Below are 12,254 nucleotides of genomic sequence, written 5' to 3' on the forward strand. Positions count from 1 at the left end.
AAAAAAAATGAAAACTCCAGTTGGCAATCCTCTAATCCTTCCTTCTATTGAGACCTTGGTAGATCCTCTTGCTTGAGTTCAGGAACCCATCTACCACTTAGTCCTGATTTCCTTCAGAACATGCTATCTGATATGGCCTCCTTTTCTTGGCACACATACACCCTTGCAATATGCACCCAGAACCACGAGCAGCTCTGGGTGCATATTGCTAATCACTGCCTAACAGTCCCTATATCTAGCAGCATAGATAAAGAGATCAGTAGAAAAAGTATTTCCAAAGATCATTTATCATATACTAATGAGGCCAGTGACTAGTAGCAAGGGAGTTATTTCCCTTGGCTAGTTGGCCCCCTTAGCATGTTAGCCCACCTCTGTGGGTGTGCTAACAAGCTAAAGAATGCACAGCGTCAGAGGCATGGTCGCGCTCACCTCTGCTGCCACCACTTGTCTTCGGCTCAGTGCGCATAATCAGAATGTCCCCGGACTTTCAGTCATGCACACTATGAAGCCAGGTGTACGCGTTCCGGCTTCAAACTGGTGTAGTGCGCATGACCGGAAGTCGGGGGATGTTTTGATCTTGCGCACTGAACTGAAAACCAGTGGTGTCAGCTAAGGTGACAGCGTCCATGTGTCTGACGTTGCCCATTCATTAGCATGTTAGCACGCACATAGGGGTGTGCTTACATGCTAAGGGGGTCGGCTAGCCAAGGGAACTAACATCCTTGCAACTAGTCACTGGCCTCATTAGCATAGGATAAAAGATCTTTAGAAATTTGTTTTTTAAAGATCTCTTTATCTAGGCTGCTAGATGTAGGGACAGATAGGCAAGAATTAGCAATATGCACGCAGAACGTCTCGTGGTTCTGGATGCATATTGCACCTGACAGGTTCCCTTCAAGTATTTTCTCTATCTGCCTAACAGGAAAGTGCTTTCCTTGTGTACAGGTAACTCCTCCCATCCTAGGCTGGTCCCACTCGTTAACCCACTGCAGCTAAGGGGTACTTCACACACAGCGAGATCGCTACTGAGATCGCTACTGAGTCATGGTTTTTGTGACGCGGCAGTGACCTCATTAGCGATCTCGCTGTGTGTGACACTAAGCAGCGATCTGGCCCCTGCTGTGAGATCGCTGCTCGTTACACACAGCCCTGGTTCGTTTTTTTATTGTTGCTCTACCGCTGATAAGCACACATCGCTGTGTGTGACAGCGAGAGAGCAACAATCCTGAATGTGCAGGGAGCAGGAGCCGGCGTCTGGCAGCCTGCGGTAAGCTGTAACCAAGGTAAACATCGGGTAACTAAGGTGGTTACCCGATATTTACCTTCGTTACCAGCCTCCGCAGCTCTCACGCTGCCAGTGCCGGCTCCTGCTCCCTGCACACGCTAAGCTAAGCGGTGTGCGCTGGTAACTGAGGTAAACATCGGGTAACCATACCTGATGTTTACCTTAGTTACCAGTGTCCGCAGCTTCCAGACGCTGGCTCCGTGCAAGCGCAGAGTCGCTTGCACGTCGCTGCTGGCTGGGGGCTGGTCACTGGTCACTGGTGAGATCTGCCTGTTTGACAGCTCACCAGCGACCATGTAGCGAAGCAGCAGCGATCCTGACCAGGTCAGATCGCTGGTGGGATCGCTGCTGCATCGCTAAAGTGTGACGGTACCCTAACTCACTGTTGCAGAATACCAACCAGATAAGACAACATTTAAACAATTGCAATGCACTATATAACCATAAGATCTTCAAGTGGAGTGGAAAAAGGTTTTCCACTTGTTTATATTTTAGACAGCTTGGTGCAGTTTTTTATAGACTCCCTATTTTCCCTGCTATAAATTGAGCAGTGGTCAGAATGCAAAGTACTATATAACCCCACCCACATCCCTAATTTTCAGCAAGCTGCTAATCAGTGGTGGGGGAAGGATTACACAGATTAACCTGATTGTCTGGTAGGTGAAACCTAGTCCTCTAATGATAATCTCCGGCTGATAAAATAAACTAAATGAATTGAACCAACAGCAAACTGCTGAACAAGTGACACATTCCTGGAATCAAGCTTTCTGCCCCTACATCATGCTCTCTCTTACATAGCAAAAATCTGCTAAGAGATTCCTTTTAATAAACTATATCTCCTATGTGGTACTTGCTAGATAGTTTATTCCTATATACAAGAGAGGTATTCCTATATACAAGAGAGGTAATCTGTATACTTGTCTTCCATGAAGCATTGCCAAAAGAATCTGGTCTCTTTAAGGAAACAAGTACTTCTCCAAAGATATTAAATTTGACATTTCTATTCTGTGAAAACTAGTGTTAACTCGTCCCTATTTTTATTGCAAGATACCATGAAAAATAATGTGGGACAGTGTCCCACATATTTCATCACTACAAACAGATGTTTTTACCAACATTTATTATGGACCAGGACCTCTGATAGTAATATAGATCTGCAGAAGACTACAAGTGGTAATAATAACATTTAACATCTTTATTAACAACAATTACATATATTTCCTAAAGTTTTCTTATCATGTTACATAGTAATGGTTAGATAAATACAATTTATCGAAAATATTAACAAGACACTTTATGCAAAGCAGAATCAGAGCCTGAGAGATACAGTATTTCACATACTGTATGATCTGGAGGTGGTATAACAAATCTTATTTCTTGCCTTGAAGGAGCATCTTGGTAAATTGTCCGAAGTGATCAATTTAAACATTACAAACTTGTATGTTCAATTTTTGGTGCTGTGTTATCTTTCACCTCTTCTACAGAAGGTAAGTCCATAAATCCACCACCCATTGCAGTGATGCATATAGTCCTCAGGAGCCTAGTCCTTAGCTTCATTACTAGGCCTTTTTGTAGGTTCTCTTAATCAATCCCATTACTATTGGTACTTTCTGATGCATGGCCATCCAAAGTCAATCCTTGCTTATCTGAAGCCTGTTTTGTGTCTAATAGGTGATTGCCACAAGCTAGTTGAACATATTGTGGCCTGGCTGGTATAGGAAGTAGGATCGTTCCAGGTAAACCTATGTGTTTTCGGGCAGCCAAAACAGCATCCTTTATGGCAAAGAACACAGAAGAAGCCAGAAAGGCTGACATTTCTTCCACGGCCTAAAATACAGTAAAATAAGATAAGTACCATAAAATTATATAGCGCACATATTTTTCTATATTTATTGTGGCAAAACTGGATTTTTTTTTAAAGGACTACAGTAAATGCACTCCTTAAAAATAAAAATTGCAACACCGAGAAGGAAAAGTCATTGATGGAATTATGCAAATCAGAGAATGACTAGACATATTATTAATGATATGCAAATTATGAAAAAATGGAAGCAAAAACAATCGATTTATTCAGCATTAAGTATTATCAATGCAAACAGAAATATACATATGTATTTACATGCCTTGGCTGTTGAATGTTTTGCAACTCAGAATGCACTTGGGCATGTAAATCATCAAGATCTGCTGCTGACAGCTCCCTATGCAATTGCCAAGTAATGACATCCCAGATGTGCTCGATGGGACAACAGTCCAGAGATGTTGCAGGCCATTGTAGCACATTTAAGGTCCCTTTACACACTGCAACATAGCTAGCGATATCGCTGTAACGTCACCGGTTTTGTGACGTAATAGCGATCTGCCCAGCGACATTGCAGTGTGTGAAACACATCAGCGACCTGGCCCCTGCTGTGAGGTTGCTGATCACTACACATCTCTCAGGACCATTCTTTGGTCCTTTGTGTCCCGCTGTGCAGCATGATCGCTAGAAAGCCTCAGTGTGTAAAGGGGCCTTTGCAGCGACTTCATTAGCGACTTCCCTTTCAAAAAGCTGCTTTACAACGTCCCCAATGACTAACTAGGTTGTTCTGCAGGTCCGTATCACTGTTGCGTCGTTTTCCAGGTATGCCTGTTTGACAGCTCACCAGCGACTCACCAGAGACTGTGTAGTGATCCCGGCCAGGTTGGGATCGCTGGTGTGATCGCTAGAAAGTCTCAGTGTGTAAAGGGGCCTTTAGGCCACGCAGGCTGCTCAGAATAGTATAAGTAACTTGGCCATCCGATTAAGCTAATTCCATTGTGTTGTCATGTTGACAAACAGCTCCTGGGACACTGTAGAGAAATAGTCATAGCACTGTTATCTAATACCAAATCAATGTACCACTGTGCTATTAGTATACTTGAATGAAGACTAGAGGGGTCCGGCTATCGTATATAATGCCACCCCACAATCTCATAACCGGAGTAGAACGAATGTGACATTTTCTTGTGAAGGCTCCTTCATAGAGTTGCTGACATGGTCTCCTGATGCAAACCAAAAGATGGAATGGAGCAATGGAGGTGTATCTGTCGCGCCCAGGGATATGGGGTACTCGATCCCGGGCAGTGTCTCTCTTGGGAATGTGACTGTGGTGGCCATTGCCCGGTTCCGTGCCCTGGGTCCTTTCTGTAATGGGGTGTATTTACAGGGGATTTAGGTTAGTGTTCATTCGTGACGCCACTTGCGGTGTTGTGGCTATATATATCTGGAGCCGCCACTGCAGAATATCACTACTGGGCTGGTGGTAATTGCAGCCTGGATGGCAGGCCCTCCGCAGCAGGGCGGGGCCCCAGAGGATGGGTGTTGTGACGGGCGTCGGAAGAAGGTAGTCCACACAAAAGGTATAGTGCAACTGGTTTTTACTCACTGCTGGTTGGTGGTAACAGGTTACCCGAGGCAGGCTGGTTTCACCTTCAGGTCCCCTTTGTCCCAGTACCAGTTCAGTACTCTGGTACCTTCTTCCCCTGCACCTGTGTCTGGTAAATGGGTCCTCGTGGCGTAGAGCAACTGGAGGTCCCCGTCCGATGGTTTGTCCACTTCTGTCCGCCTGATGGTAGAGTGAACCCTGTGGGGTTGGAGTCTCTGGTACTGTTCCCGGTTCTCCCTTTGCTACTGAGTCTTCGGATTCTTAGGGTCAGCGAGGTCCTTGATGGTCCCCTCGCTGTGCAGGTGTTAACAGGTCGACTTGAAGCTCTTTCCTGTCCTAGAGTCCTGTACCCCATGCGTAGTTCCGGGAGTATTCCACCGTACTCCATTGGCAACTACTCTCCTGGGTACCAGGTTACCGTTCCCCTCAGTCAGGACGTTGCTTCACTTCCCTCTTCAGTCCTCTACTGCTGTAAACTCACTGACTACTCTCCACAGTCTGCCCTTCCCACCTGGTCAACTAGTGGACTTGTTTGGCTCCACCTCTAGGCGGCCATCCATTGCTCCGACCCTAGCTAAGTACCATTGTATGGGGGATTGTTGGGGAAAAACTGGGATTACCTGGGTTTTTGGTGTTACCGGCACTGGGTCTCCGGGTCCCTAGAGGGTAGGCCCTGCATCCTTGTGGGAATGCAGAACCTTGTAACACCCTGATGGCTTCAGGGGCACTACATATCCTCTTAAGCAATGCTTCCCACATTTGTCTTGGACGCAATGTAGCCATAGAATGATCTGGAGACCACATCCACAATACCATGAAGAAGGGTAGGTCATGGCGGTCCTACTCCTAGAATTAGGGCATGGGAGGACTAAACTCCTTTACTCTTCATTTCAGATTTGGAAGTGGTACTATAATTTCTCCAAAGTGTTGTTGCCTCCACTGTGAGCAGCCTGCACGAACATAACATGCTACCATAGCCTGCTGTATCTCTGAGCTTGACAATCATCAAGCACATCTGATACATAATTGGTCAGCAATTGCAAAAGCAGCTGCCATTAGTGGATCTTGATGATTTCTTTGCCCAATTGCATTCAGCACAGCAAATCATTTCTCAGACAATCATTCATAATCTCATTGATAGCAGCTAAGACGTGTAAGTTTGTGTATTTCTGCAAATAGTGTTCATACTTGTTATTGAATAAATTGAGATGTTTAAAAAAAAATCCACTGTTTCATCATTTTCATATTATATCATTAACATAACTATCCATCTTGTGATTTTCAAAAGTCCGGATCCGTGTGGGTTCAAAAGTACCCAAGCATCAACCCCGGGCCTGGAGTTTTCAGGGAACTCTGGATAATGATGCAGGTCAATATCAAATAATTAAAAAAAAGCTGCATGCAATCCCTCTTATTATAATACACAGGCAAAATAAGCGCACGGCCGGGGACTGCAGCCTGTAGCCATATACTTCATCTATATTGGGTATCAAAATATGGGGGGACCCTACGTGAATTTTTTAATTACTTAATTAATTTATTTTTACACCAATACAGGCACACACACAGTGTCTGTGATTGAAAGCAGTTAGACACGCTGTCACACAGGGTGGGGGTGCATCTGACTGTAGCCAATCAGAGATGGGGGAAGTAGCGCATATGCATGAAGATAATGAGCGGCCCTGGAAGTAGCATTACAGCCGCACGGGAGACTCTGTAAGTATAACACGCCTGCTCCAATTACCGTATCCCTTTTACCACCATTTTATAGCGCCGGATTCCGGTCCCCATATATTTATATGGAGACTGGCCAGATAGACGGGATCAATTCTGGGCTCTTTTTTTAAACCCAGTTGGACCGGCCGATTGCAGGTATCCGCAGGTCCGCCCATCACTAACTGTAAGTGAAAAATATAACTTATGGTGAAAATCCCAAAAATTTGAATATATTTACATTATGACATGAGGAAATGAAGGCATAGTACAAATATGGAGAGACGGAGGGATCAAATGCTAATTGTGTGTGGGTGTGAAGGGGTGGGGGCTGGTTAGGGTGGAAAACAGAAGCTATTCTGTCAGGATTTATTTGCCTTCCAGAACATATACTATAAATACTAAACTGGCACATTCAGTTATTGGCTACAGTACCTACAAAACCAGTTCTGGGTAGGGCAACCTGAAAAAAAGGTTTGTTATTGCCAGTGGCTAATATTTCTGTGTGTACTTAAAATAAAAAGAGTAAATATTGGTCCATGTCTGTTTTTCTGCATAATTTTTACTTAGTGGTTTTCGAGTTACATCAATTACCGTGAAAACTGACACTGAATAGACTGTAAATAGACTGGTACAAGGGTTGTTACCAGATCTGCATATTTAAAGGTAATTTCAGCTCACCTTAGGAGAACATCCCACATACGGATTGGGCGTTGTTGGGAGCAGAGTTACATTGAGGTGTTCGGGCTCCCTTCTTTTGGTTGGAGATTCAGCTTGGTTTGGGTGGGCACCGTTCATGATTGGTTGACGACCGTATTTGACATCATCATTTATGTAAAGTTTAAGCCCTTCATTAAATGCATTTTTAATCTGTATAATTCAAGATAGAAAATATTTTGGGATTTTAGAAGAGATACAGTTTTAAGGCAGCAAGCAGCACGGAGCAGCCCTGATTAGCTACTCAGTTTTCTTTTCTAAGTACAGTGTATCTACAAATAGATGAATAGATGTGCCCCCAGCACAAAAGAAAGAGAACACATATACACATAGTTCACTTAAAAGAGATGTTTAGCTATTTTTATTTTTTTTAAATGGTATAAAACAATAAAAAAAGTATTATAAGATGCAGTTTTCCTCCTAAAAATTTAGGACGAAACTGAGGGGTGCGTCTTAAAATCTGAATGTAGTTTACCGGAAGGTGGAGAATGGGCGCTGTGCTGGCTGTTGTGCTGGCTGTGGTGGAGATTGTGCGGGCCGCTGTGGAGCAGGGTGGTGCGTCATGTGTGCCAGATGCTCTGTCAGCGGTGCAGACTTCAAATAATGGCGCCGGAGTCGGCACATGTGCAGATGGAGCTCTCGGCTAAAGATTTTATCTGCGTATACACCACCTCTGGCCCATTGATCTCCCCGCAGCGGACTTTAGGAAAATGACAACTGGAGGTGGTGCATGCACAGATGAGATCTCGGGTTGTCATTGAGCCAAGAGCTCAATCTGCGCACGCGCCGACTCTAGGTGCCATTTCTTTGAAGCCCACACCGCCGACAGTGCATCTGGGATACTTGCCACACCACCCTGCTCCACATAGCCAGGACAGCTTCCACTGCCAGCACCACCCCCACCACTGTCAGCACAGCCCCCACCGCAGCACCTGCAGCATTGCCCTACTCCAGCACTGCCCCTGCCTCCTGTGACCCCATTCCACCACCGCTGCCACACCTCTTCCGGTAAGACACCACCGGAGTATAAGACAGATCCCCCCCTTCCCCACTTTTTATTTGACCTTTTTTATCTCTAAATTTGGGGTGCGTCTGTATCTTATAAAACGAAAAATACGGTAATACCTTGCAGAGCTGTCTTCACGCCATACAGATGCTTCCTAGGTTCCCTGCTATTCTCTGGACTTTCTGTATTGACAGATATGTGACTACTACAGTCAATCATTGGCTGTAGCGGTGATATGTAGGCTGTGTTGATTTCATATGATTAATCTCTAAACAATCTGAATTTATTCAGTTTAACCTACCTGTTCGATGTCCACAGACTGACTGAAACTGGAGCCAACGTCAATGACAATATCTGTCTGTATATTCTGTGGGAAAATACAAAAGTGAGTAAGTAATGTTAATTATAAAGAGAAAATATTTAAACATAATCAAAAATATAACAAGAGCGATACAGTTTTGCTTGCATTTTTTCTGGAAAAAATTAAAAAAAGGAATTTAAAGGTATTACTTGGCCTTATGATAAAGATTACCAGTCAGCTGAGGTCAGCTCCAGCCAAATGTGAACAGTGAATGGAGCTCTCAATATAGGTCAAATCAAATTCAGATGATAAGAGATGAGCTGCAGTTTTCGTAAACACGGAAATACTGTCTTGGGGCAGGAGTTGAAATGAGCTGTTTTGTATAGGTGCCGGATGTCGAACTGCCACCGTTTTGATATTGATGATGACCCATCATGAGGTTAGGTTACCAAAGTCATGAGGTCAGAAAATCTTTTGAAGGAAACCTTAACATTTGAATGACTTTGACTTCTTATCATGACATCTCAGTAGATAGTAAAGTTGCCTTGCAGAGCTGGAAAATCTTTTTCAGAGAGACCTCAAACTTATCTCTGTTTATGTGAGTTGGACTTACTGGAGACTTGGGACAACTATTTCTGCTGGTAAGAGGCTGACTACATTTTGGGTATTGATGGATTCGGAAGATTGCTTAGGCTATGTGCCCACGCTGCAGATTTTGCGCGGATTTTGCCGCGGATTTTCCGAAAATCTGCAGCAGCGGCACTTCCAAGCCATTTCAATGGCATTTTGGAAATGCTGTGTCCATGCTGCGGATTTCTCCGCGATTTCTGTCGCGGATTTTCATGCAGAAAAATCCGCAGGTACATTCTACCGTGGACACATAGCCTTAATGTGTAGGGGGACCTAACTCCCCTGACAGATATTGGCGATGAGATAAGGATCCCATGTGTTCTATTTTGGACTGACAATCTTTTGTTCTCTTAAAGCCAAGCGAGAGCGAGTGTTCCTGTGTATAGCGAAATCAAGAGAGAGCTGCCGGCCGAAACATCAGCCAAACCATAGTTTGACTAGTTATCTAAAGTGTATGCGAGGCTTAAAAGTTCTAAAACTCACAAATTGATCTCATCTGTTCAGTTCTGAAAAAAGACATGTATGTTCATATGTGTGAAAGCTCTTTCTATAAGCTTTACTTATATTAACTGCTTACTTAATATTCCTTTAAAACCAATATAGTCTAAAACTATCTTCCCTCTTTTAAATAATTTCTCTGCTAAATCTCCCCCAAAATACAAAGATAGTGAGAAAACTGACTGACAAACTTATTAGAAAAATGAAGATGTTTTCCTTCAGAAACAGCGCCAGTCTTGTTCACATACTGTGTACTCCAACTCAGCCATATTTATCCAAAAGTTAAACATGAATGTACAGTCATATGAAAAAGTTTGGGCACCCCTATTAATGTTCACCTTTTTTCTTTATAACAATTGGGTTTCTGCAACAGCTATTTCAGTTTCATATATCTAATAACTGATGGACTGAGTAATATTTCTGGAATGAAATGAGGTTTATTGTACTAACAGAAAATATGCAATCCGCATTTAAACAAAATTTGACCGGTGCAAAAGTATTGGCACCCTTATCAATTTCTTGATTTGAACACTCCTAACTAGGTTTTACTGACTTACTAAAGCACTAAATTGGTTTTGTAACCTCACTGAGCTTTGAACTCCATAGGCAGGTGTATCCAATCATGAGAAAAAGTATTTAAGGTGGCCACTTGCAAGTTGTTCTCCTATTTGAATCTCCTAAGAAGTGTGGCATCATGGGCTCCTCAAAACAACTCTCAAATGATCTGAAAACAAAGATTATTCAACATAGTTGTTCAGGGGAAGGATACAAAAAGTTGTCTCAGAGATTTAAACGGTCAGTTTCCACTGTGAGGAACATAGTAAGGAAATGGAAGAACACAGGTACAGTTCTTGTTAAGCCCAGAAGTGGCAGGCCAAGAAAAATATCAGAAAGTCAGAGAAGAAGAATGGTGAGAACAATCAAGGATAATCCACAGACCACCTCCAAAGATCTGCAGCATCATCTTGCTGCAGATGGTGTCACTGTGAATCGGTCAACAATACAGCGCACGTTCCACAAGGAGAAGCTGTATGGGAGAGTGATGCGAAAGAAGCAGTTTCTGCAAGCACGCCACAAACAGAGTCGCCTGAGGTATGCAAAAGCACATTTGGACAAGCCAGTTACATTTTGGAAGAAGGTGCTGTGGACTGATGAAACAAAGATTGAGTTGTTTAATCATACAAAAAGGCGTTATGCATGGAGGCAAAAAAACACGGCATTCCAAGAAAAGCACTTGCTACCCACAGTAAAATTTGGTGGAGGTTCCATCATGCTTTGGGGCTGTGTGGCCAATGCCGGCACCGGGAATCTTGTTAAAGTTAAGGGTCGCATGTGTGGCGCCCTGGACAAGCCAGGTCGTCACAGATACTACACCAACACACCCCACACTCCCGGTCAGGCACACCAAAGTCAGACAAAAACCCATGTTGCCTTCCTCCAGGGGCTGATGTCCACACCAGGGGGTGGGCCAGGCGGTTGGTCCCGCCCACCGAGGAGTTCACAGTCCTGGAGGCGGGAAAAGTAGGGAGTTGAGTTTTGGAGGTGAAAGTGAGAGGAAGGAAAGTGGTAGAGGAGCAGACAGAAGTGGTCCGGGTGTGTGGCCCGGACGGATCAGCAAGGTTGGCAGACGGTGGTGACCGTCTGCAGGAGAGGCCTATTGGAGCTAGCCGTAAGGACCGTGGACGGGCGGTGGCCCGGCGGTACTGGACCGGTACGCAAAGAGAAGCCAGCACCATCCAGCAGGGGCTTACGGACCCCAACAAGGCTAGGAGTCGTCGTTAATTTGTCAAATCCGTTATCGAAGGGAACCTCCTGGGTTTCCCAGCAGCCAAGTCCCGACAGAAGGCAACCGTCCAACCGAGAGAGGGAAACACAGTCACCGCCAAGGCTAAAATTCCCAGGGCCAGAGCCTGCGGGCAAAAGGGGCTCCTTCAGCATCCTTCAAGCTGGGGAGCGGGTTACCGGTGGGAACCCATCGGAACTGTACACACTACACAGGTGCAGGGAAAGGCAGTCACCATCAAACTGCTGGGAGGAGAAACACCGCAGCCGTCTGTGGGACCCGTCCATCCAGCCGTTTGTTTTACCGGAGACTTTGTGTACATCATTGGCTGAGTGAGTACCACCGTGCCGTGCGGCACAGCGCTGCCCCCGCGACCCTGCACCTGGCCAGGCCCCGTAACCCGCCTGCAATCCATCCCTACCCCATCACCGGGCCCCGGGACAACCAATCCCCCTACCCACGGAGGGGAGGACTAAAATCCAAGCTGCTCCCTGTCATCGCTCCCGGGATCCCCGTCCAGAGCAGCGGTGGTGTCACCAATCTCACCACAACCGTGGGTGGCGTCACGGACAATATCTAATCCCCACAATCAAACTCCCCTTTTCACTCACGGGCGAGGAACGCCGCTCGAGTCCCCGGGATCCGGCCCACCGCTCGAGCCACCACCGAGCAGCAGCCGCAGCAGCAGCGCCCGGACCCGAGCAGTGGGAGAGCGCAGCGTCCCCTCCTCCGCCCGCGACACATGGATTCAACTCAGTATCAGCAGATTCTTGACAATAATGTGCAAGAATCAGTGACGAAGTTGAAGTTACGCAGGGGATGGATATTTTCAGCAAGACAATGATCCAAAACACCGCTCCAAATCTACTCAGGCATTCATGCAGAGGAACAATTACAATGTTCTGGAATGGCCATCC

General features: G+C 45.3%; 1 protein-coding gene across 1 annotated transcript in view; it reads right to left on the reverse strand.

The window, feature by feature from the left end:
• Positions 1–2,458: 2,458 nt before the first annotated feature.
• The window catches only part of LOC142245187 (aldehyde oxidase-like), a 200,644-nt gene continuing 190,848 nt past the window's right edge, over positions 2,459–12,254 (reverse strand). Inside the window, exons 25-27 of the mRNA XM_075317643.1 lie at positions 8,427–8,492; positions 7,084–7,272; positions 2,459–3,112 (exon numbers count right to left, since the gene is read on the reverse strand). Coding sequence (XP_075173758.1) covers positions 2,867–3,112; positions 7,084–7,272; positions 8,427–8,492 — 501 coding nt within the window. The 3' untranslated portion in view covers positions 2,459–2,866. The remainder of the gene's footprint in view (positions 3,113–7,083; positions 7,273–8,426; positions 8,493–12,254) is intronic.

The sequence above is a fragment of the Anomaloglossus baeobatrachus genome, chromosome 7, assembly GCF_048569485.1.
Source record: "Anomaloglossus baeobatrachus isolate aAnoBae1 chromosome 7, aAnoBae1.hap1, whole genome shotgun sequence".
In the NCBI taxonomy this organism is placed as follows: Eukaryota; Metazoa; Chordata; class Amphibia; order Anura; family Aromobatidae; genus Anomaloglossus; species Anomaloglossus baeobatrachus.